This window comes from Procambarus clarkii, chromosome 16, assembly GCF_040958095.1.
Source record: "Procambarus clarkii isolate CNS0578487 chromosome 16, FALCON_Pclarkii_2.0, whole genome shotgun sequence".
Taxonomy (NCBI): Eukaryota; Metazoa; Arthropoda; class Malacostraca; order Decapoda; family Cambaridae; genus Procambarus; species Procambarus clarkii.
In genome coordinates this window covers 26,359,146-26,385,546 of record NC_091165.1, presented here as the reverse complement: position 1 = coordinate 26,385,546, position 26,401 = coordinate 26,359,146, and the positions used below count along the sequence as shown (strand labels likewise).

Sequence of the window (26,401 nt, the reverse complement as noted above, 5' to 3'; positions counted from 1 at the left end):
AGTCCTCCGTTCTTGCTTCATAGGCCTCCCAGTCTATTGCTTTAAAGTTGAAGTCACCCAGTATCAACAGTCGTGATTTATCTTTATCTGCTTGTGCAATAATATCTCTCATGACCATTATGAGGCCCTCTCGTTTGTCATCTAGTTCTTCCTTTGTCCATGTGTTGCTTGCTGGTGGGCTGTAGGCATTTAAAATTATCAGCTTATCATCCTGATTCCAGACCTGCAATGCCATTATGTCAATATCTCGAGGGTTTTCAAATATTAACTCTCTTACCTTCAGGTGTTTTTTCACCAGTACAGCCACTCCTCCCTTCTTAGTTTTCCTGTCACGTCTCCAAACTGAATAGCCTCTTGGGAATATGACTTCATTTATTATATTTCCTTCAAGTTTCGTCTCTGATAATGCGACGTGCGTGCGTGTATATATATATAATATATATATATATATATATATATATATATATATATATATATATATATATATATATATATATATATATATATATATATATTATATATATATATATATATATATATATATATATATAAACACCTGTATATAGTGAATAAAAGCAAAAAACAGTATGGTGTTTGGAGGATTGTTGGCAAGTGAGGTGTTGTTGAGGGAGGGAGTGACGGCGAGTGGCTGGCTGGTGTGGCGGCCACTCCTCATTGCTTTTTGACTCACCATACCAACTTAGTGGTTCGTTATGGTGAACAAAACACACAGATACTTGTATATAACCTGTGTGACAGTGTCAGACCATGAAGAAAGGATTGAAACAGGAATTTCCTTAAGTACTTTCGTATTTAATAGTACATCTTCAGAAGACGTACTATTAAATATGGAAGTACCTGTACTGTAGTTGAGAAAATTCCTGTTTTCCTTCGTGTCTAATACTCACATTTTTCATCACGTGTTAATTTTCGTGATTTACACACAAGCTGTGTATATAGTGTAATAAGAGCAAAACTATTTGTTTATTGTTTTATGAACATAATACAGTAACTGCATCACTAATATGCACACCATAATTTTGAATATGGTGATGATTCACACATTTTAACCACTGCACTGTGCACCTGGTTTTGGCAAAAACTTTTTAGTGCAATTCTCAAGAATATATTTTTGTTGTTTTTTATAAATGTCAAAAAGTTTCCAAACTCAACTATTTAAAAAAAAAAAACAGCATTGAATGTAATGAAATGCCATTTTCTGGGTGAGTCCCGGAGGCTTCCCGGAGCTATCCAGACTGAATGCATATGTATAACTCTTTGGCATCAATCAATGTGCATGGAGTTCTTGCCTACCAGGCCCTGGCCCCCTCAGAAAGGCATACCTTGAGGTTACCTTGAGGTGCTTCCGGGGCTTAGCGTCCCCGCGGCCCGGTCGTCAACCAGGCCTCCTGGTTGCCGGACTGATCAACTAGGCTGTTGGACGCGGCTGCTCGCAGCCTGACGTATGAGTCACAGCCTGGTTGATCAGGTATCCTTTGGAGGTGCTTATCCAGTTCTCTCTTGACCACTGTGAGGGGTCGACCAGTTATGCCCCTTGGCATGAGGAGCAATGGCTTATAGAAACCCCCCCATGTGATTGGGAGCATTCTATGTCTGCCATCGACTGGGTCTGACATCCAGAAAAGTAGGTGTCCCAAAACAAACCCCTATTCTGGTGAAACTATTGCTACCGAGAGCCGAACGAGTGCACAAAACTCCCCAAACGAAAATTAGCAAACTAGTAAGACGTCATCACGGTGTCACGCAGCTGTCTGCGCAACCCCCCCCCCCCAAGACCCCCGCGCCAGTGATCCAGCTACCAGTTCTTAGACTGGATGTCAAAATACGTGGAAAAACACCGCCGACCGGAGGGGAGGGAGGGAGGGATGCTGGGGAGCCTCCGGAACTCACCCAGAAAATGGCATTTCATTACATTCAATGCTGGTTTTCTGGGGGGGGGGGAAAGCTCCGTCGGTCCAGAGCTAATTACCCAAAGACAAGGAAAACCAGGGACTAACCCGGGAGGCGGTCAGTCCTCACTTCTCAACGCGAAGTCGAGACAACTGACCAACTGACTGCGACCGCCGCGTTAATGCAACACAGGCTAGACTAGGCCCAGGAACATTCATGAGGTAGCGTGCAGCCACAACCATGTTTGACTGCCAAAAACCCCGTGCCCTAAATGTCAATCCAAGACATGTTGCCAAAGACGGCAGCCAAGGCAGCAAACTTATGAATGTCATGGGCACAGGGATAGACCGCAGGCTGGCTAGATTTAACCCTGCGGACGACCTGAGAGACCCGAGCCCGGGAACAGGGAAGGAGGGAAACCGGGTCAATCCAAAGCTCATCCCTGGCCACCGAAGCCGTGGTGCACAAATAATGGCGGACACAACACACGATGTACCCCTGATCAACCAAGCATCAACAACCAAGGACCCAGCTGTCTCATTCTTTGCCAGGAAAGAAGGAAACGGCTGTAACCAAACAAACCTACCATCAGGATCGAAGGAGCAGAAACCTCTGCGCAGGAGGAGAGCATGAAGCTCACCGACCCGACCCCCAGAGGCCAATGCCAACAGGAAAAGAGCATTAGAAAAACAATCCTGAACCGAAGGGGCCACCACAAACCGAGGAGAAGAGAGCACCTGGTCCAACTCGGTCCAGAACAGGACAACTCAGGAGGTGCATGAGCAGGCCAGAGGTGAATCAACGTACGAGACAGCTTGCGGAACATGGCAGAAGTAACATCAACACCGAACGCGAGCTGGAACGGCCCCACTAGAGCCGCACGATACGAGACAACAGTATTCGGTATCAGATGATGGTCCTAGAACAACAACGAGAGGAAGGACAAAACAACCATATCAATGACCGAAGAACACCTACACAGTGATAGGAAAAACCAGAAGGACAGCCAGGAAACTTCATACTGTCGCCAAGACAAAGCACGCAGGTGAGAGACGAACAAGGAAGCCACCTGCGCCACATACAAGTGATGATTAACTCGGAGTCAAAAGCTACAGACGCAAAGACTCGAGAAGAAGAACCAGCCCTGTACCGGACTGGACCGATCAGTTGAAAGAGGCAGAACCATGGGAAGATCCTCGGGTTTGGACACTGAGCATGCAGTGCCTGAAATCAAGGCTGGGCCAGCCAGAAGAACGACTCTTCCCCTGGTAAGTCTCCAAGCGAACCAGGACCCGGAGTAACAGTTGAACCGGGGGAAAGAGGTAAGGGTAACCCCACCTCACCGTCCTGCCAAAAAGTGTCGACCTCGATGGCCTCACAGTTGGGGAAGGATGCCAGGTATACTGGGAGACGCCTGGACCACGCCGATGCAAAGAGATCAACTTCCAGGGGCCCGAATTTCTGGCAGAGCCAACTGATCGAGTTGGCGTCGACTGTCCATTCCATGGACAGGGGAATGAACTGGGACAAGCCATCCGCCAAGATATTGGACAGCCCAGAAACGTGAACCGCCAGGAGAGCCAAACCCCAAGAACTCAGCAGACGAGTCACTTGAAGCGACCAGCCCCGAAGAGCCAAGGACCGCAGAGAACCCCCTCACGCAATGAACCACTGGGGTCCGAATGGAGCCTGATCGTCGATTCGCGAGCGACCTGAATCCTCCGGAGCGACAACCACACCACCGTGAACTCCCACGCCATGCTGTGAGCCTGACGGGAGGACAGAAGGACGGAACCCACCGACCCTGGCCGGCCTGGTGAGCACTGGTTACAAAGCCCCAGCTGAGAAACGACGCATCTGTGAACACATTGAGCGAGGGCTCAGGTAGGCCCCAAGGCACTGAACTCTGAAAAACCCGAACAGGAAGCCGGCGATGCAGCAACCGACACAAAGCCCCCAGGAAGGGATGTCCCTGAAGGAACCAGAACAGCCGATGAAGCTACACCCGACCTGGCCGATAGACCATCATGGCAAACTGCAAAAACCCTTGAGCAACTGCCGGGTGACCCGGGATCCCCTCAGGAACAGACGAAGGTAGGAACGCAGGCGAAGCAGTCGCCCAGAGAACCCAAAGAGAACCAACAAGTCGGACATAGGATGGCAACTAGGTGAAGCCGCCTGTAGATACTGCACCACAGCCGACTCTGCAAACAGCAGAAGACATATAGTCGAAGACAACCGAAGAACCAGGGCCCAAGCAGATTCCAAAGAAGCAAGCACCGCCTGCCTAAACATAAGTCAAGAAGCAAAGAAACCAGCATCGAGTGTAATGAAACTCCATTTTCTGGGCGAGACCCGGAGGCTCCCTGGAGCCTCCCCGGAGCCTACTAGGCTGATATGCTACTGTCAGACTTTGTCATCAGTCGTGTGTATGGAGTTCTATGGGCCTACCGGGGACCACGAGCCAGAACCTGGCCCCCCTCAGAGACATGGGGAGCAATGGCCAATAGAAACCCCCGTGTGGTTGGAAGCATTCTATGTCTGCCATCGACAGGGTCAGGCACCCAGAAAGGTAAGCATCCCAAAACAAACCCCCTATTCTGGTGAAATTATTGCTACCACAAGCCGAATAAGTGGATAGAACTCCCCTAAAAGAAACGAGCAACCAAGCATGACATCACACATTGCCATCCCGCTGTCTGTGCAGCTCCCCTCTCCCCGGGAGGGGCAGTCCCAAGTGCCTCCACATCCAACTCAAGCCAATCCGAGGACAGCTCGAGGAGGGAGAGGAAACGCAGGGCTGAAGCCAGCAGGCCACGTGTATGCAAATCCTCCGCGACCAAGGCAGCCGAAAGGGAAGGAACCTGCACATGAAGCTGCATCACACTAACATCCCGCAGAAGGGCAGGGGCGAACAAACAAGCATTGAAATGCTCGAAGTCGCCCCCAGGAAAACACAGAAGCTCAGCTCAGCTCAGGAAGCTCAGACGGCCTGCAACGCCGTCTGAGCTTCCCTCCACTCAAGCACACGGGACTGACAAAACGTGTGCCAAGCCTCCAAAGAGAAGAGTGAGCAGTCTGATAACCAGGACGACTCCTAAACTTCATAACGAACCCAGTACGGACACAAAGATCCATACACGAAGGAATGCAAGATCCATCACGAAAGCATAATCCGGGTCGCCCAGGAGGTAAGCCGCAAGGGCTTTCCACGCCACTTGTGATGGGACACAGGAAGTTTAAAACCTCTGGAAGAACAGGACCGAAGAACCTAAGGGATCACGGAACCAAACCTATGGAGGGGTAGATGCCAAATCCAACTCGTATGAGGAGGGAGTGAAAAAGAATCCCTCTCCTTGTAATACCAAGCCCTGCTTCAAGGGTATAAAAACCCAGGTGCGGTTCATCGAGGCCCAAGGCCCCCAAGTCAACCCCCCTCCCCTGCCCCGGGAACCTCACCCAGAGGACCCGGGGCTGAGCCGCCCTCCAACCCCCTCGCCTCTAAAGAAAAGGCAGGAATGAAGGGGCCCCACTGGTCAGACCCAGAAGCTCTGGCTGGAGGACCAGGCTTGAATGCCGCTGCTGCAACTCCAGAAGGAGACTCCTCCAAGACCGCCCGAGTCTCAACACCGACTAGACCCTGCCCCTACTCCGAAACCCTCAGATGTGTCGGAGGTGGAAGCAAGGGGGGAGGAACCGGATGCACAACAGAAGGGAAAGGACTAGGAGGGGAGGACAGAACTGGAACCGAAGCAACTCCCACCCCCAAGTCCAGGTCCCTATAACCAAAATGGAGCTGTCTCGGGGCATCCAAGGCCGCAACCAACCTAGCGCGTTGCAGAAACCTAAACCTAAAATGCAACGCAGCAGCTGCCTGCACCCTCATATCATGTTCAGTAGCTTGGGTGAACTGGAGCATGTACAGACAACAAACATCGCACAACTCCGGGTCAAAAGAATCACCGACCTAACAGGCAACATGGTGGAGGCACAACTGGCGAGTGTCACCCTGAGAGAAGGGGACAGAGCAACCTTCAATCTCACATGAAGGGAGACGGGACACAAGGGTCACATCCATTGGACCACGGAGCCCCCGTGGGGTTTCCCAGGGCCCTTAGCCTTGGTTGCATGCTAAGGGATGCCCAAGGATCCCCCTTCCCCCTCCTGGGGAGGGGGGTTGCGCAGACAGTGGTGCAGCGACATGATGACGTTATGCTAGTTTGCTAATTTTCGTTTGGGGAGTTCTGTTCACTTGTTCGGCCTTCGGTTGCAATAGTTTTACCAGAATAGGGGTTTGTTTTGGGGTGCTTACCTTTCTGGGTGCCTGTCCCGGTCGATGGCAGACATAGAATGCTCCCAATCATAAGGGGGGTCTCTATAGGCCATTGCTCCTCGTGCCTCTCTAGAGGGGGCCAGGTTCTGGCTCGTGGTCCCCAGTGAGCAAGAACTCCATGCATTGACTGATTCCAGAAAGATATACATATCTATTCAGCCTGGATAGCTCCGGGGAGCTGAAAAGAAAAGAAGAAAAAGAAAAAAGATGATGATGATGATAATCAGATCTGGTTAAAGTTATAAATGCTATCAGGAGCTAACTGCTGTCAATATAAAGTTATTAAGTAAAACCAAGAGACCAAATTATAATAATTTTGATCTGTAAGTGTATAAAATAAACTAAGCAAACCTTGACTGCAACATGAAGAGCATTATTGAGATTGTCATCCACAGCATCAACACATACACCATTCTCAATAAAAATCGAAGCCAAGTGGGGATGATCATGTGCAGCTGCTAAGTGCAGGACTGTTTGCTTCTGAGGTGTTAATTCATTGATGGCTCCACCTCCAACCAGCAGCAAATTCCTAACTATCATTTCTGACCTGTTTATGACAACAAATAGAAAATAAGAGTATGTTAATGAAGAAACAGCAATGAATGTAATGAAACGCCAGTTTCTGGGCGAGGCTAGGAGGCTCCCTGAAGCTATCTATACTGATATAGTGCCATGCTACTTGGAGTCATCAGTTGTAGAGTTCTTGAAGCCTACTGGGGACCACAAGTCAGAACCTGGCCCTTTCAGATAGGAACAGAGAGCAATGACCCATGTACACTTTACATTAAAAGTATGTCATTTTACTATCGACCAGGGAAGGCACCCAGAAAGGTAGGTGAATCAAAACAGACTACTGTCTAGTTGAAAAGTGCAACCTACATTCTCAAAATAGCAAAACAACTTCCACAGAAAGAAAAACAAGCAAAACTTTGTCCAACTAACCCCCTACTCATAAGTGCCACACCTCACCCAGGGGGAGTCGGCTACCAGTCAGTTCTTGAATAATAAAAGCCGTTGACCGGAGGGGAAGAGTGTGTCAGGAAGCCTCCAGAGCTCACCCAGAACTGCTGTTTCATTACATTCAATGCTAGTTTTCTGTGGGGAACCCCGCTGGCTCCCTGAAGCTAACTACCCACAGAGAAAGAAAAACAGGAACTTATCAGGGAGGCGGCAACCCCGCGGGGTCTCAAGATGAGGAAGAAACAGACGGCTACGACAGACGCAGCAAGGCCGGAGAGGGGTGGCCGGAATGTTAACAAGATATCTGGCAGCCAGAACCCCGTTTGACCTCCAAAGCCCCCGTGCTCGTATGTTAACCCAGGATATATTCCCCAAAACACCCGCAAGAGCAGCATACCTCCGCCCATCATGGGCACGAGGGTTGACTGTAGGCTAGCTAGACTTAATGACACTGCGGGCAACTGTAGACACACAAGCCCTGGAACAGGTAACCAGGGAAACTGGATCCAGAGCACGTCCACAGTCACAGATCCAGTGGCCTGCAAGTAGTGACATAGAGCATCCACCGGACACATCACATGATGTACCGCCAGCCAAACAAAGCAACCACAACCAACAGACCCCTCCGGAAGCCTGCCATCTCATTCTTTGCTAGAAAAGGAGAAGGCTACAAATGAACAAAACGACCTCCAGGAATAAACGAACAGAACCCCTGGCGCCGAAGAAGAGCATGAAGCTCTCCAATCCGACTCACAGAGGCCTACACCAAAGCCAACAAGCGCAATCTTGAACCGAAGGGGCCACTACAAACCAAGGAGAGGACAGAAAGGAAAGAATCTGGTCCAAAGACCAAGAAGGTGCAGGCAGTACATGAACAGGCCATAGGTGAACAAATGCATGAGAAAGCTTGCAGAATGGAGTGGAAGTGACATCCATACCAAACGTAAGCATCAGTGGCTTTGCCAGTGCCACACGAGAAGTACCGACAGTAATCGGTACGAGATGCTGGGCCAAGAAAAGCCAAGAGAGAAAGGAATTTATTAGCATGGATAGCTTCAGGGAGCAACTGGGGGCTCTCCAGACAAAATAATAAAAGCAACAACAAGTAAACTGTTCTATTTCATTTATAATTAATACTTACACAAAATTTTACATTTTAAACTGTTCAGTGATTATAGTGCTAGAAGATTCTGAACAATCTTACTCTAACATATGGGATGCCAGAAAAGACTTACCCTGAGAGAGTTGCAAGATGAAGAGGTGTAAGAGACAGCTGATCCTGTGTGCGAGTATGCATGTCAACATGGATGCTCAGGAGAAACAATACACTCTCCATGTCCTTCTTCTGTATGGCAACATGCAGAAAATTGTGGCCTCTGTGGTCATACTGAAAATTAAAATATCTAAATTTAATTAAATTCAGTGCTGTGCTGCTTTAATTATGACAAAGCCATGGTGATACCAAAATTATCATTTTGTTCGCTATAGAATTCCCTACAGGTGTATATTATGGTCAGAGAGATAAGACCTCCATATACATATCTTAACACTTTCGCCCGGGCATGACGCAGCATTGCGTCATCCGTTTACTGGCGGTAATACCGGGGATGACGCAGCATTGCGTCATCCACTTTAAACTAATCGCCAAAAATCAGGTTTTTATCCGATTTTTTGGGGACTGGTTTTAAAATGTGCGCCAATGTCTTCCCATTTACTTTGTTGAGCCTCGTGGCCCTCAGGTGGCTTGGCACATGCTGTGGGCCCATTGTTTTCGCTCCACTGTTGTGACCAATGTCTCCTCCCCTCGCATCTCAAACGTGTGAACATTTCGGCTATTTTCCGTGGCTATATTTCTTACTGCGGCTTTAGAAACTATCTACCCTTACTCCACGATGGATAGTGATCATGAACAAGGCCCTTCCAGGAAGAAAATTACGAAAGAAAGGCTTGAAAAGGGAGGGAATTGGGAGTGTAGCTGGAAGGCGTCTGAGCGCTCACTCCCGGCTAACGCGTGGCCCGTCTTCAACTCGTCGGCGGTTGGAGCGTGACCAGGTTTTATATTTTATATGCTAATGTTCCTCTAGAGAATTCTATTGCGAACCCATTGAGACCAAAATGAAAGACCTAGGACAAAAATTGAGGTGACCAGAGTGAAAATAGTGAAAACATTTTATCGCGTTTGCGCGCTCCTGGGTAACTCGTTCGCACTTTCTCTGTTTGCTGCGGGTAATTAGCCGGGCTTTTGGAGTTTATATGCATTTAGTGCTGTAGAGAATTCTATTGCGAACACAATGATACCAAATTTAATCTTGTAGGACGAGAATTAAGGTGACAAAGTTGAAGAGAGTATACACTTTTCAGAATTTACGCGCGCTCCCGTGACACCCTGGGTCCCATATCGCACTATTGAGGGGTGGCGTGCGGGGTGAGCGAAAGTGTTAAGGTAGTAACTTACAGCATCACTGGAACACATAGCCTGGCCACATATTAATCAAGGTTCTAGGGGAGTAAAAAGCTAGCAACAAATATTCCAGTTTACTGGCATTAAGAACCTTCTACAACAGTAATAAATAAAACACTCTACTGATATCACACACACATCACCAATACTCTATATCCAGCTTCTCAACAACTGGGCATGATACATTAAATACAAGTCTGCAAACTGCATCAATCAACACTAGCTGACACCAGGAACTTTGCCTAGCGCAGTGGAACACTTGTATATAAAAAGGGCTGCAACTGTTCTGCGTTTCAGTATCGCACCCTAAATAGAAAGAGGGTTTTTTTCAACGAATTTTACACATTTTCAATAATACTCTACAACCACAAGTTTCAATTAAATCATTTCTATGACACTCATCTATCATATTAGCATATAATAAAGGATTTGTATAAAAAGGATTATCCAAAATATGTTTAGTTTTACTAATACAAGTAGTCAAAGTTCCCCAAAAATATTTCCAATATTTCATGTTTGCAAATATTTATAAAATCAATAAATGAACTTAGGAATAAAGTGTTTTATAAAGGTTGTAGAGACGTAAACTCTACATATAATGTGTAAATTTCATGTAAATTGAAAAAAACAATGAAAGAAGAGTTAATTTTATGTTACTTGACAATAAATAAAATCAAAGATTCTGCCACCTGTGGTTGAAGTTGACTTCAACCAATTTCCTCCAAATTTGCACCCTTACAGATAGGCTTACGTTCTGTAAGGTGTACAAGTTTGATGCAAATCGGCTGATAAAAAATATGAGAAAATTTGAGAAAAAAAAAATTGAAATTTTTTTGGCATAAAACTAAATATTTAAATATTTTATTATATGCTATTGTGATAAAGTCATAGACGTGATTTCAGTTAACACTTGTGTTTGATGTTAATTTTTTACCATTTTGGAACATTTTTGACAATTCAATTTTTTTTCTCCCTTCCTGTTTATGCTACAATGCTGAGACTTAGACCAGCTGAATCCAATTTTATATACAACTAGTAAAAAAAAGTTTGAAATCGAACCAGTTTTCATTTATTGAAAATTTTCGTAATACGCTCCCTTAACCCCTGCACTGCGCAAAGCGCCTTTAAGCGCTCTGAGAGTTATGCTATTTTTTTTTTAATTAGGCTATATTTTAATGTTTTTTAACGTTTTCATTACTCTTTGTGTTTTTAAATGAAAATAGTTGAGTTTGGAAACATTTTGACATTAAATTTACCTGAATATTTATAAAAATAACATGAATATGTCCTTGACAATTGCCCCAAGAAGTTTTTGCCGAAACCAGGTGCGCAGTGCAGGGGTTAAAATTGTGTGCTAGGCCCTCAATCATATTTGTACGATGTGCGCAATTTTGTGACAGTTACTCCCATCGTATATGTATGTATTGCACAGTTTAAGTGTTAATGTCCTTATTTTTACAGTATTCATGTACCTGGAAATTATCATCGTTAAACATCATGTTATTTTCTTCTGCCCAGGCCAAAACTTTATTACTATCGGCTTGTAGTTTTTCAATGTCTTCAGCAGAGGTAATTTTCAAGCTGATTTTTGAGTCATCTGCAAAGGATGATATGAAGTTGTGACTTATATTTTTGTCTGTATCTGATATGAGAATGAGGAAAAGTAGTGGTGAGAATAAGGAAAAGCAGTGGTGCAAGGTCTGTACCATGAGGCACAGAGTTTTTAACAGCGCTTGGACTCTATTTTATATGGTTGACTGTTACTCTGTGTTCTGTTCGACAGAAAATTGAGTGTCCACCATCCTACTTTACCAGTTATTCTTAATGACCTCATTTTGTGAGCTATCACTCCATAGTCACATTTATCGAATGCCTTTGCGAGGTTCGTGCATACCAAATCTGCATTCTGTTTTTCTTCCAATGCCTCAGTGATTTTGTCATAGTGATCAAGTAGCTGTGAAAGGCATGATCTTCCCACTTTAAATCCATATTGACCTGGGTTGTGAAGGTCATTGGTGTCCTTGAAACTGGTGACCTGACTTCTGATCACTCTCTCAAATACTTTTATTATGTGGGACGTTAGTGCAACTGGTCTAGAATTCTATGCCAATGCTTTGTTCCCTCCCTTGTGTAGAGGGGCTATGTCTGCTGATTTAAGAGCATCTGGTATCTCCCCCATGTCCAGGCTCTTCCTCCACACTATACTGAGTGCCTGTGCTACTAGCACTTTGCATTTCTTTATAAATATTGAATTCCATGAGTCTAGACCTGGGGCTGAGTGCATGGGAATGTTGTCAATTTCTCTTTCAAAATCTGCCACGCTCATGTTGATATCAGTTATATATACAGGGGTTTGGATATCACGCGTAAAGAAGTTGTCTGGATCTTCCACTTTCATGCTGTTTATTGGAGTTTTAAATGTGACCTCATTCTGCTTTTTTAGGATTTCACTAATTTCTTTGTCATCCTCAGTGTATGAACCTTCACTTGTACAAATAGGTCCAATACTGGCAGTGGTTTTTGCTTTTGATTTAGCATATGTGAAGAAATATTTCGGGTTTTTATTTATTTCTTTAACTGCTTTCTGTTCTAATTGCCTTTCTTCAATCTAATATGAATGCTTCAGTCTCTGCTCGATTTCTTCAATCTCCCTGATTAAATTATTCCTTCCAGTTCAAGTATGTTTATTGAGACAAGAAAAAAATACATCTCAAAGAGATAGAGTTGAGTAGAGTAGGCTATTTCTACCCCCCAATTATTCCTTCTTTCTATGGAAAGACATGTATGCTTAGGCATTTTTTTTCCCCTAATTTTGTTGTCTGCGTTCTCTTTTTACGTTGGACCTCTTTCTGGCTTTCCTCAAAGGAACATACTGGAGTGAATGATATGGAAGAAAATGCAGAATAGAATCAGTGAAGAGTCAAGGTGCCATAGGCACAATCAGAGAATACTGTATAAACATCAGAGGTCAACAGTTGTTCAACATCCAGCAAGTATAAGAAATATTGCTGGAAGAACCATGGGCATCTTCAAGAGAAAACTAGATAATTTTCTCCAAGGAGTGCCGGACCAACCGGGCTGTGGTGGATATGTGGGCCTGCGGGCCATTCCAAGCAACAGCCTAGTGGACCAAGCTCTCACAAGTCAAGCCTGGGCTTGGGCCGGGCTTAGGAAGTAGAAGAACTCCCAGAACCCCATCAAGCAGGTAACATGTTTCAGACACTTTATATTCTTCAGAAGTCAGTTTTTCTATTCCTAGTGTAGGATTTGTATTATTTAGAACAGTGTCCCATTGAATGTTTGTAAGTTCCCCGTTTATTTTCTTCCAGTCTATCCTTTTATTATTAAAATTGAATTTACTGAATAACCCCTCTCACTTGATCATTGTTTTAGGTCTATTCTGAGTACTGATGATAGTTTGCACTTCAATGAGCTTGTGATCTGAGTATGTGGTATCCGAGATCATAATGTCCTCGATTATGTCTTCACTGTTTGTGAAGACCAGATCTAAAATATTTTTGTTCCTAGTTGGCTATGAGATCTGCTAGTCGAGTAAAAATTTGTCACAGAATCAAAGTAGTTCTCTAATCTGTGGTTGGTTATGTCCAGATAGATTTCCTAGTATATTATTATTGTTTGCTATTCTCCATCTTAGACTAGGCAGGTTGAAGTCACCTAGGAAAATAATATCAGGTATTGGGTTTGCCAAATTATCAAGGCTATTCTCTATTTTGTTTATTTGTTCTGTGAATTCCTCAGCCGTTGCATCTGGCGGTTTGTACATAAGAATAATAACAGTTTATTTTCATTATTTTTACTCCCAGTACCTCTTCCACCTCATTTGTAGAGTTAAGGAGCTCCGAGCAAACAAGGTCTTCCCTAATATACAGACCCCAATCCTCCATGTGACCTATTTATTCTATCATACCTGTATAGATTATATCCTGGTATCCAGATCTCACTGTCCAAAAATTTCCCTGCATGGGTTTCTGTGAAAGCTCCGCATACTGCATTTGACTCAGTGAGGAGGCCATTTATGAACGGTATTTTGTTTTTTGCTCTTATTTTTAATCCTTGTATGTTAGCATAGATGAATGAGGTTACTCTATTTGAGGTAGTTTGAGTGGGAGACTTTTCTGGCAGGTCCATTATGTGTGGGCATATCGAGTTTGTTCTGACCAGTGCTGATTGTTGTAGGGTTGCTGCCTGTCATAGTTGTAGCTCTGTTGTGTACTCACCTAGTTGTACTCACCTAGTTGTGTTTGCGGGGGTTGAGCTCTGGCTCTTTGGTCCCGCCTCTCAACCGTCAATCAACAGGTGTACAGATTCATGAGCCTATCGGGCTCTGTCATATCTACACTTGAAACTGTGTATGGAGTCAGCCTCCACCACATCACTTCCTAATGCATTCCATTTGTCAACCACTCTGACACTAAAAAAGTTCTTTCTAATATCTCTGTGGCTCATTTGGGCACTCAGTTTCCACCTGTGTCCCCTTGTGCGTGTTCCCCTTGTGTTAAATAGACTGTCTTTATCTACCCTATCAATCCCCTTCAGAATCTTGAATGTGGTGATCATGTCCCCCCTAACTCTTCTGTCTTCCAGCGAAGTGAGGTTTAATTCCCGTAGTCTCTCCTCGTAGCTCATACCTCTCAGCTCGGGTACTAGTCTGGTGGCAAACCTTTGAACCTTTTCCAGTTTAGTCTTATCCTTGACTAGATATGGACTCCATGCTGGGGCTGCATACTCCAGGATTGGCCTGACATATGTGGTATACAAAGTTCTGAATGATTCTTTACACAAGTTTCTGAATGCCGTTCGTATGTTGGCCAGCCTGGCATATGCCGCTGATGTTATCCGCTTGATATGTGCTGCAGGAGACAGGTCTGGCGTGATATCAACCCCCAAGTCTTTTTCCTTCTCTGACTCCTGAAGAATTTCCTCTCCCAGATGATACCTTGTATCTGGCCTCCTGCTCCCTACACCTATCTTCATTACATTACATTTGGTTGGGTTAAACTCTAACCCAACTCTGTGTGTAATTGTATCTGTGCTTCTGGTATGCAAGTGGGTTTATTTTATATATATGTATATAAAAGAAAAGAAAGAAAACATTTGTGTGCGCATAATTGTGACACATATATTAGTGTGTATTGAATGTATGCAAGTTGTATTATACAACATCGTGATAATATATTGAACAATATCAGTAAAAAAAAGTTGTGGCAAAATACACCTAGACACTGTAAATAATGCTGCGAAAATAAATTCGCTGCAACTCTGGCTGCATGAATGCCGCGAGTGACACCGCTGGGAAGCACACTGCTTGAGTAAGCTCTTGCTGTGACGTCATAATCAAATTTCTCAGCTTATTCACGCCATTGGTAAGTAAAATTAATTCCCCCCCCCCATGATCAGGGAACACATTTGAACACTTTTACAAGATGAAATAAAAAAAATTTCTTGGGCCTGGCCGTGTTGTAGGTTATAATCGCAAGTGCTGCCTAGGGGTTAATGATCAATCACCTTTGTTATGTAATTTCCCCCGCATAGCAGAAGAATTACGCACAATATGTACATGCTACAATACCTCTACAGCAAAACCAGACCTCCACCTCCAGCCAAACGATTGGAGAGCTCCACCACGGACCCCCTACCCTGCCCTGAAAGCCAATGCCAGGTGTGCACTGCTGACCTGTTCAGCAATCGCTAACTATCCATTACTTCGCCAGCTTATCATTACACCTCACCCTGCCACCAGCCGTGATATCACCTGCAGGCATATACAAGCTCCTGCCTGTGACCTAGCCAGCAGATTACTCCTGGTGCTCTCTCGGGTTCTACACTTCTCCTTCACTCGATGTGGTCCTGCTATGACGCGTGATGGTGGACGTGTGGCCTAGTGTACATAGTGTAGTCACTCTTATTATTTTTGCAAGTAAAGATTAAGTTATTTTCATGTGTATCAGCCAAGTTTGTCTCAGGAATTATTTTGTGGTTATGACTGCTATTATATGTAAAGTATTGAATTGTTAATGCTATTTGTTTACTCCTGCAACTTTCACACCGCAAAGGTCTTTAGCAGATTTATTTACGTTTTTATTTTTTATTTTACTTAATGTGCGTGAGAGCCTGAGCCTTTGTCATCCACCAGGTATTAGCTGCACTACCTAAGCACGTCACACCTTCAATATACTGCAAATGTTGTTAACAGCCTAATTCTCAAATGTGTTTATAAATCACTTGTACACACACACGACACGTCACCTGTCGCTCTCACTAGTGACAGGTCAAGGAAGGTTAACCCTTAAAGTGCGCATCACGTCATATGACGTGTTGGAAGTTGTTCCAGTCAACTGCGCATCACGTCATATGACGTGTTGGAGTACTACGCAAGATTTAAACGGCCCGCGGATACACGGGGTTCACCACACCATCAGGGCTCTTGTAAACAGACTCCATTTTTTTAAAAAATCGTGGGCCAAACTCCCGGGTGTTAGGGGCCTCGGTATTGAGTGAGCTACCAAGCCAGACGCACGCAGCACGAGCTAACAGCACTGCTGTTCAGCTTGTGACCACAGCATCACCTAAAAATGCCATAATATACTTGTTCATGCTATTATGTAGCAATGATATTATTACAGAAGACCCCTGACTGTGATAAAACTGACCAGGGTTCTGATAATAGCAGGATTGTGGTGATATTTAGCGCTGTGCGCCATGGAGGGAGGAGTAATGCTGTGGGAGGGAGGGTGGTGGCGATGTCTTCTGACTGTGTGTGGCCACCTTTTATTGACTGCACTCACCATACCAGCTTAGTGGTTTGCTATGATGAACACAAATGTAGATACTTATATATAACGTGTGTATAGAGGGTATAAACAGCAAGAGGAGAAGGTTGGGAGCCGCCATTTTGGTGAGGTCGGTGGCGTCGTCTGCACGACGCCACCGTGCAGACGACGGTGTTGTTTACTTGTTACCATGATGGTCTTTGGGCACCATACCAGTTTACTTGTACAAGTATGGTGAATAAAACACGTAGATATTTATATATAATGTGTGTATATAGCTTAATAACACCACAAACAGTATTGTTGGAGGAGAAATATTAGTGCGTCTGGCCTTGAGGGCGGCAGCCATCAGCTGACTGTGCGAGGTCCTACGTCTTTGTGCCTTTACTCACCATACAAGCTTAGATGTACAGTTATGGTGAACAAAACATGTAAATACTTGTATATAACATCTGTATATAAAAGCAAAAACAGTATGGTGGGTGGAGAATGGTGGCAAGTCAGGTGAGGTGAGGGAGGGAGGGAGTGGCAGCCAGTGGCGGGCTGCCACTGCCTGTCACTGCCACTCAGCATACTAACTTAGTGGCTCGTTATGGTGAACACGAATGTAGATACTTATATATAGCGTCTGTATATAGTGAATAAAAGCAAAAACAGTATTGTGGGAGGAGAATGTGGGTGAGTCAGATGACTTGAGGGAGGGTGTGAGTGGCTGGCTGGTGTGTGGCGGTCACTCCTCGTTGCTTTTTGACTCATAATAGCTACTTAGTGGTTCGTTATGGTGAAAAAAACATGCAGATACTTATATATAACCTGTGTATATAGTGTAATAACCGACAAAGTATTTGTTCACTGATTGATGAACATAATTGAATCAACAATATGCACACCATATTTTTGAGTACAGCGATGATTCACTCATTTTATTATATAAATATATCAAACTACACACTATTGAATAATATTACAGCAAAAAAGCTATGAAAAATCAATCAGAGACAATGAAATAATTAGGTAATTATCTCTTTGTGGCAACTCCGGCCTGACAGCTGGCGATCAACAGACCGCCTGGGACGCACGCCGAGTCAGCGCCTGTTTTTTGCCAGACTTCCCCGCCCTATAGCGGGCAATATATGCCACTTACGATTTTTTTATTATTTTTCCCGTGATCAGTGAACACAAATTAACAAGTTAGGAAGTAATTTTTTTTTTTTTTTTTCAAAATTACATGCGCCTGTGGGGAACAAAGGATATTATACCCCTAGCATGTTAAGGGTTAAGTGCTGTCACTACTGACAGATTAACTCCCCCCCCCTCCCCGCCCTACACAATCCCTTTGGACTTTTGACACAGAGGTCTCGTTGCGAGCCACTCTGATAAATCCGAGATTGGGTAATTCACTAATTACCAAATAATGTGTACAATTACAAGAACCCGGGGATGTACTTAAATACATTTTTGCACCCCTGACACAATCATATACACAGCTGCTGCTGGAGATGATGAGCGATGTGGCTGGTAGACTGAAAAATTATAGCGAGGGGACCCAATACTTGTAGCAGCAAGATTGAATAGGGTCCACCCTTCAGCTATCCACTGATTGATGTTAAATACAGGTGTTAGGTGATGCACAAATTGCGAACTTGATCGAGCATTCAGACTCGACCCTCAGAGCTCCAGCTTTATCGGACCAATCTCTCACAGTTTATTTACCGAGGTATAATTGAACCTCTCCTTGACCACACAACTAGTATGTCGGAGTGCCCCTGTTACCGTATCCCGTTTTCTGTTTGTTAGAGGCGAGAGACACTGCTCCGTGCTCACTGCCATCCTGGCTTCTGGTAGGTCAGCATGGGTCTCAGAAGCCTGGAGAGATTCCTAAAATTTGGCTTTACCAGTGAATGGGCCTTCCCAGAAATATAGAAGCTAATGCAGTAATAACAAAGAAAGGTGAGCAACTGTGTTGTAGTTTCCCTTAGCCAAAGGTAACGCTGACTGTACAGTCATCCATTTATTGCTGGACACACCCTGTGATGCTTAGCCTGATTGACTCACATACACTTCAATAATGTAATATAATTTTAGCTCTCCAGTCTTTAAGGTTTCGTAGCTACAATACTGTATTTAAATGATTTGGCAGATTGTATTCCAGGGAAAATTATTCCTTCATAATTTCCAGACTGAATAGTTGAACATAATACTAAATAGATGAAAACATAGATGTTCTACATCTAACATACCTGCTCAGCTGCCTTTGGTTCCCGACTGAGAATTGCTTGTGCTGCCTTGTTGTTCTTTCGTGACATAGCAGCAGCAAATGGAGTTATTCCTGATTTATCCCTTAATGTTAAATCCAAGGCATGGTGGGACAGAAGCAGCGAGATGATTGTTGTGTGAGAGTTTTCTATGGCATGGTGCAAAGGTGTTTTGTTCTCAGCATCCTGGAAAATAAAAGATACATGTTCCTATAGTATCAATTATGATTTACTAAAATAAAAGAAAGTACAACTAAGGTTCAGAAATTGTGCCAATGCTAAATTGGCAATTAAGACCAGAAGGGGAGGAATAAGCTATTTCATAGTAAAAAAAAAACCAGCGTTGAATGTAATGAAACGCCACTTTCTGGGCAAGACCTGGAGGCTCCCAGGAGCTATACCGGGCTGATGTGTATACAATAGACCATGGCAACAGTCAATCGATGGAGTTCTAGCCTACTGGGGACCATGAGTCAGAACCTAGCCCCCCTCAGAGAGGCACAAGGAGCAATGGCCTATAGACACCCCCATGTAACTGAAAGCAGTCTATGTCTGCCATCTACCAGGTCAGGCACCCAGATAGGTAGAAATCCCAAAACAAACTACAGCTGTTTAAAATTGCAAAACGTTCAAAAGCTAAATGAGCAAGCAGAACTCCCCAATCAGAAAACAAGCAAATAAACATGACATCACCACAGCCGCTGTCTACACAGCTCCCACCTCCACAGGAGTGGGAAAGGGGGACACCAGACCTGCCGTGCCGGCTACCCAACCCCAGTTCAGAGGCTGAATATCAAAAATGCGAAAAACCGGCGATCGGAGGTAGGGAGGGATGCCAGGGAGTCTCTGGGCCTCACCCAGAAAATGGCATTTCATTACATTCAAGGCTGGTCTTCTGTGGAGAGCCCCTTTGGTTCCCCGGCATTATCTACCCAAAGATAAAGTAAAAGAGGGATTCGCCCAAGAGGCAGCCGCCAGCCAACGGTCCTGAATCAACCAAGAGAGGAAAGACAAAACAACCCGATCAGAAATTGAAGACAACCTATGAAGAGACAAAAAGTGCCGAAAGGACCGCCAAGAAACTTAATAGTGCCACTGAAATGAAACCTGCAGGTGGGACACCATGAATAAAGCCACCTGATTACTATACAAGCGGTGATAAACCCGCGTCAAAGAGACCAGATGCGAAGAGTGGAGAAGATCAAACTAGCCAAGTACCGGACCGGAATGATCTGCGGGAAGACCCATGGGGTCTGAGACTGAGGAAGCAGCGTCTGAAACCAAGGCTGGGCTGGCCACCAAGGGGCCACAAGGACTACTCTTCCCTAGTAAGTCTCCAAGCGAGTCATGACTTGGAGCAACAACCGAACTGGGGGGGAAGAGGTACAGGTAACCCCATCTTGACCAGTCCAGCTGAAAGGCATCGAACCCGACAGCCTTGCAGCTGGGGAAGGGTGCCACATATTGGAAGACGCCTCCACCAGGCCGACGCGAAGAGGTCCAACTCTGGGTGCCCGAACCTGTGGCAGAGTTAACAGAGAGTCGGCGTCGACAGTCCATTCCATGGACAGGCGAATGAACCGGAACAGGCCGTCTGCCAGAGGTTGGATACCCTTGAATATTAACCACCAGGAGAGCCAAACCCTGAGAACTCAGCAGACGAGTCACCCGAAGCGACCAGCCCCAAAGAGACAAGGACTACATCGAACCCCCGCGGTTCAGACAATGAACCACTGGGAAGCAGTCCAAATGGAGCCAGATTATCGATCCACGAGCAACACGAACCCTCTGAAGCGAAAGCCACACTGCCGCGAACTCCCCCTCCATGTTGTGAGCCCAAAGGAAGGATGGACCCCACCGATCCTGGCCGGCCTGGTCAGCACTGGTCACAAAACCCCAGCCAAGAGACGACGCATCCGTGAACATATTGAGCGAGGGCTCGGGTAGGTGCCATGGCACTGAACCCCGAAAAACCTGTAGGGAAAGCCAGTGACGCAAAGCCCCCGGGGTCTGAACCCAACAATTGCGAGAGCGGCAGAAGTGACATCCTGAAAGGAACCAGAACATCCGCCAAAGCCAGATCCGACCCGACAGGTAGACCAGCATGGCGAAGAATCAGAAAAACTGTTTTTCTGCACAGCCGCTTGAACAACCGACAAGTGACTCCCAAAAACAGCCGAAGGCAGGACCACAGCTGCAGCAACGCCGCAGGAGGGAGAGACAAGGAAGTGGTCCGAGAGTTCCACACAAGACCCAGTCAATTCCGAACCTGAGAAGGAACCAAATGGGACTTCAAGTTCACCAAGAATCCGAACCCGACGAACTGAGAAAGAACCAAATCCCTGGCAAGCAGACACGCGGACGACTGGAATACTAGACCAACCAGTCGTTGAGGTAAGCCAGAACCTGAACCCCTAACAGTAGCAAATAGGTCACCACAACCCAGGTAAGGTGTGTAAAAATGAGAGGTGCCAGATTCAAGCCAAATGGAAGGAAACGACAGCTGTAAGCTTGCTGTCTCAACAAAACTCGGTAACTACCGGCCCTATCGGCGACAAATTGTGCCATATCTCGAACGCTCGTTTGAGTAACGTCAACACCACATGGTGGGGTCGCGCTGCTTCTTGCACATTCTTGGACGCCTCCGACAATGCAAATAAATTATGTTGTTCTTGTTTAAAGATGCTAATGATGCTGGGATATAAAGGGGTGACTGCTAAGATGTTGCAAAGCATTGACGTTTTTGTAGAAAAAAGAAATGAAATTTCTGAAATACAACAAATGTCAAAAAAGTTTGTTCGGTGTTTGGCAGGTAGGCTGCTCCATTATAACAATCTTTCTTTGATTGAAATGTGTTCCATTTGTTTTGTATTTGTCATTTACATCTCAATAATGGAGCAGCCTACCATACATACACTGCACAAACCTTTATGACATTTTTCTTTCTTCAGATTTGTTCAATACAGTATTTATTTTTCATGTGTCTTATAGCAAAAGGTTCGTTTGGTGGTCGGCAGGTAGGCTGTTCCATGTTTCTTACAAAAAAAAAAATAAAGAATTTTTAAAACCAGAACAAATGTCAAATAGGTTCGTTCAGTTGTCTACAGGTAGGCTGCTCCCTATTTCTTTATAAAAAAAAAAAAAAAAAAAAACACGAAAAAAAAAAAAAAAGTTGAAACGATTTGAAAAATGGACAAATACCATAAAGGTTCGATCAGTGTTTGTCGGGTAGGCTGCTCCATTATTGAGATGTAAATGAAAAATACAAAACATATGGAACACATTTGAAACAAAGAAAGATTGTTATAATGGAGCAGTCTACCCATCAAACACTGAACGAACCTTTATGGCATCCGTCCATTTTCCAAATTGTTTCAACTAATTTTTTATTTTTTTTTTTTTATTTTTTTTTTTTTAAGAAACATAGAGCAGCCTACGTGCCGACCACCGCACGAACCTTTTGCTTTAAGACAAATGAAAAATAAATATTGAACAAATTTGAAGAAAGAAAAATGTCATAAAGGTTTGTGCAGTGTATGTTAGGTAGGCTGCTCCATTATTTAAAACATCGAATATCATATTGATGTTTTTCGGTGGTAGAACGGATTAATATGAATACCATTAATGTCAATGGGAACATTCGTTTTGTATGACGTCCATTTCACATGCAGACGATGGCGTCGGAACGGATTAAATTCGTTATTCGAGGTACCACTGTATATCACACTACACACTATTGAATAATATTACTGCAAATTTTTTTTTTTTTTTTTTTTAGGAAAAATCAATCAGAGACATTGAAATAATTAGGTAATAATATTTTTGAGGCAACTCCCGCCTGACAGCTTGGGCAGAGCTGACCGCCTCCGGTGCTTGCTCTGTCAATGTCTTTTTTTTTTTGGCTAGACTTCCCCGTCCTGTTGCGGCCAAAATATGCCACCTACGATTTGTTTACAATTTTTTTCCCGTGACTAGGGAACACAAATGAACACCTTTATAAGACAAAATAATATTTTTTTTTGTGACTGTGGGTGTTGAAGGCTAAATACCCTAGAGCAGCTTAGGGGTTAATACCGTACCGATCATCTATACGTGCCTGTAGGGGTGGGGAGTATTTCTAGGAGGGGTAGGGTGTAGTGGGGATGGGGAAGCTGAGGGAATGTGGTGTGACTACAGCCAGTCTGTGATAGTCCGCATGCCAGTCAAACCCAACCCACTTGCAGGAACCCAACTAAGCTCGCCAACTTGCCCGAACCCACCCCAAGCCCACCTATTTCCGCAAACCCACCCACCCATGCCCGAATACCTGCCCATACCCACCCAAGAAACAAAAGACTGCCCCCCTCTGAACCCACCCACCCAACCACCTAGCCTGCCCACCAACCCACCTAGCCTGCCCATCCATTAACTTACCCACCCAGACTGCCTGCCTGCCTGCCAGCCAGCCATCAATCCATCCATCCACATTGTCCGCCCAGCCAGCCATCCTCTCTGCTCATGCGCCTACTCACTCCGCCTTCCTTCCAGCTGGCCACCAATCCATCCACCTACTTACCCACCCATTCACCCTGCCAAGCCAGCCCAGCCAGTGGCTGGGCTGGCTTTTATAAAATCTAAAGAGATTTGTTACACAGGATCTTCCTGTTTGAAAAACCATAGTGTGTCTGTTATTATGTCAATACTCTCTAGGTGTTCAACCCAATTTGACTTTAACTATTTTTTCTTGTGTTTTGATTACCACACTTGTTAATGATATGGGCCTATAATTTAGAGGTTTCTCTCGACAACCATTTTCATAGATTGGTACTATGCTTGCCTTATTCCATATATCTGCTTAGATTCTTGTGCACAAGGATGTCTAATATTAATTGGAGTGGAATGCTCAGTTCAGTTGCACATTCTCGCAGCACACAAGGTGAAACCCCATCAGGTCCAACCACTTTATTTCTTCCTAGCCCCCCATGAGTAATTTTTCCAGTTCGTTAGGCAGTTTTGAGGCTTTGGTCTCTTTGAACCAAGCAGTTGTCTGTATTGGTTTGCTGATTTTCTGGATGGTTTCCCAGTGGGGTGGGAGTGTGTCACCTGCTCTGTGCCTCTGTGAGGAGAGGGGGGGAATAGAAAGAGATTCTGGATGTGGTCCCCTGGTAGGTAGGCCAAACTTAATTCCACAGCTGATGTGAACTAGTAATTGGGAGCCATCTCAGTGAGATAGCTTCAGGAAACCACATGGGGCTCCTCCCAGAAAGGACCAAGATCACTTAGAACTCAAGATGAAGTACTGTATCAAAAGAATTAACTCCCAAAGACAAACCATAAGCTATGCACTTCTTTGAGGCCTCAACACACAGATTAAAGCACCAAGGTAAATATCCTCCTCCTCTCACAGATGACAATGCAGGTTAATAAGAATTAAATTTTCAATTGCAATGACACACACATTTCATGGCCAAAATATTTGGGAATGCTGATCTACTGCTTACCCTTGCATTAACCTTGGCACCATGTTCAAGTAAGGTCTGGACAGTATCTTTAAATCCCCAGGAACAACATAGGTGTAGTGGAGTTTGCTGGTCAGTAGCCTCTTCCCCTCCAGTGCCGCCAGGTCCTGGTTTACGTACTGCATTAACATCACAGCCACTTCTAATGAGGAAACAAGCAATGTCTTCCCGATTTTCATCTGAAAAAATTTAAGAAACTAATACGAACTGCACAATGCAGATTATCAAGATTAGTAATTTAATAAATTTTAATGCATAATATGTAGAGAAAAAATCAAATAAGGTGGCCTGTTCTTGTGAGCCTTCAGTAGCTGTCTATAGCTTATGCACAGGTATAGCCAAGACTTTGAATCGCACCAGGCCTCTTAAACACATGCTGATCTACCAGTAGCCAGGACCAGAATCTCGTCATCTTTCAACGAGGTGAGGGGAACACCTCATCAGAAAAGTAGCTGAAACCAAGCAAGTAACTTCCAAAAGATAAAGCATAGCAGTTGATCTTTGCTGGTGGCAACCAACAGTATCCTTGATGCACTCAACTGCTACGAGCAATTGAGTGCATCCCAGGCTCCCAGTCAGTCTGCTTGTCTGCTAGCAAGGGATCTTGTTGTTTCCCAGCTTGCCGGGTTCGGGTTCCCAGTGAACTGGAAGAATTTCCAGTTGGTTCCATCCCAGGTTCAGACCTGGTTGGGATTGCTTTGGGATTCTCGGTCAGTGTTGCTTTCCCTCCCTTCTGCAGCCTTGTTAGCTGCAGTCACGCCATCTGCTATATGTGAGGGGACTTGGGTTACTCGGCAGTTGCTCAGCCAGTTGTCTGAACTTTGCACTTCCCTCAATCAATGTGTTCACCGACGCCTCGGCGGTCGGTTGGGGCTTTGTGACCAGTGTTCACTGTAATGACTGGTATATAAAGTTTAGCTTTTGTTGTTATTAATGCAAATGTTTCTCTTAGTTAAAATACCAGTTTGTTTTATTTGTGTTTGAGAGTATGTATTAGTGAATCAGTATGATTCTGTGTAAAGTTTTCCCGCATGTTTTCATGAGAGGAGTGTCCCTGCACTCCACGAGAAATTATTCCTAGTCAGTGTATTATCCCTTTTCCTGTGTTTAAATAAATGTAATGCACACACTTTGGTTGTTTCTCGAGTCTCGCCAATGCAAAAATATGGTACCGGTGCCACATGGTCATTCTTGTGTTTGAAGTGTTTATAAATGCAGATTGGTTCTACATCGCTGGTTTAAAGTACATAGCTATACTATAAGCAAATAAGGACGTGTTTTGTGAATTCGTACTCTAGGGTATGGCTTACCAGCTCGTGCCCTTACATCACCAGTTTGGCCAGGGTCGTTGGCGGTCGCTTTGTCGGGCTCACTGCACGGTGCAGGAGTTTGCAGCTGTATTCACCTAGTTGTGCTTGCGGGAGTTGAGCTCTGCTCTTTCGGCCCGCCTCTCAACTGTCAATCAACCAACTGTTCCTAACTACTATTTTTTTTTCTCCCACACACCCCAGGAAGCAGCCCGTAACAGTTGTCAGGTACCTATTTACTGCTAGGTAACAGGAACATCAGGATGAAAGAAACGCTGCCCATTTGTTTCTGCCGGCCCCGGGAATCGAACCCCGGTCCACATGACTACATATCAAGCGTGCTGTCCACACAGCCACCGGCCCTAACACCTAACTCCTGTGTGGCAGGAGCTGTAGAAAGTTCACATTCTTCCAGGCTTTGTGATCTGGCTTCATTTGGATTGTTCCCCCGTGCTTCGGGAGAACAACTTAGGTAGCTCATCTGCTGAGTTCTTGGTTTACATGTTCGCACCATTCATGTTCAGGGTTTGTCCAATGTCTTGGCCAATGGTCTATCTTGCTGCCTTCCTCTTTCCACCGTTTGGACCGTCAATGCCGAGTCCTTCCTCTGGCTTTGCCAGACGTTCAGGCACCTGGATGTCGACTTCTTTGCGACAGAATTGTCTCGGCATCTGCTTCTTTATGCGGCGCTGTTTCCCGACTTTGAGGCCCTCGCGGTGGATGCCATTCGGCTGGACTGGTAGAGATGGCAGTGCCTTTTCCCTTTTTTTCCCGGTTTAGGCATTGCTCTGTGTGGTGGTGCGCCTGGAGTCTTACAGAAAAAAAATTGCTGCTTCTGGACCCTTGGTGTTCAGCCCAGCCTTGGTTTCAGGCATTGCTTGCTCG

At 44.9% G+C, this 26,401-nt stretch overlaps 1 protein-coding gene across 1 annotated transcript in view; it reads right to left on the bottom strand.

Moving 5' to 3' along the window:
- LOC123759892 (rabankyrin-5) overlaps positions 1–26,401 on the bottom strand; it is a 147,005-nt gene that overhangs the window by 21,629 nt on the left and 98,975 nt on the right. Inside the window, exons 15-18 of the mRNA XM_069325353.1 lie at positions 24,192–24,388; positions 18,697–18,897; positions 8,440–8,591; positions 6,596–6,791 (exon numbers count right to left, since the gene is read on the bottom strand). Of these exons, the coding sequence (XP_069181454.1) occupies positions 6,596–6,791; positions 8,440–8,591; positions 18,697–18,897; positions 24,192–24,388 (746 nt within the window). The remainder of the gene's footprint in view (positions 1–6,595; positions 6,792–8,439; positions 8,592–18,696; positions 18,898–24,191; positions 24,389–26,401) is intronic.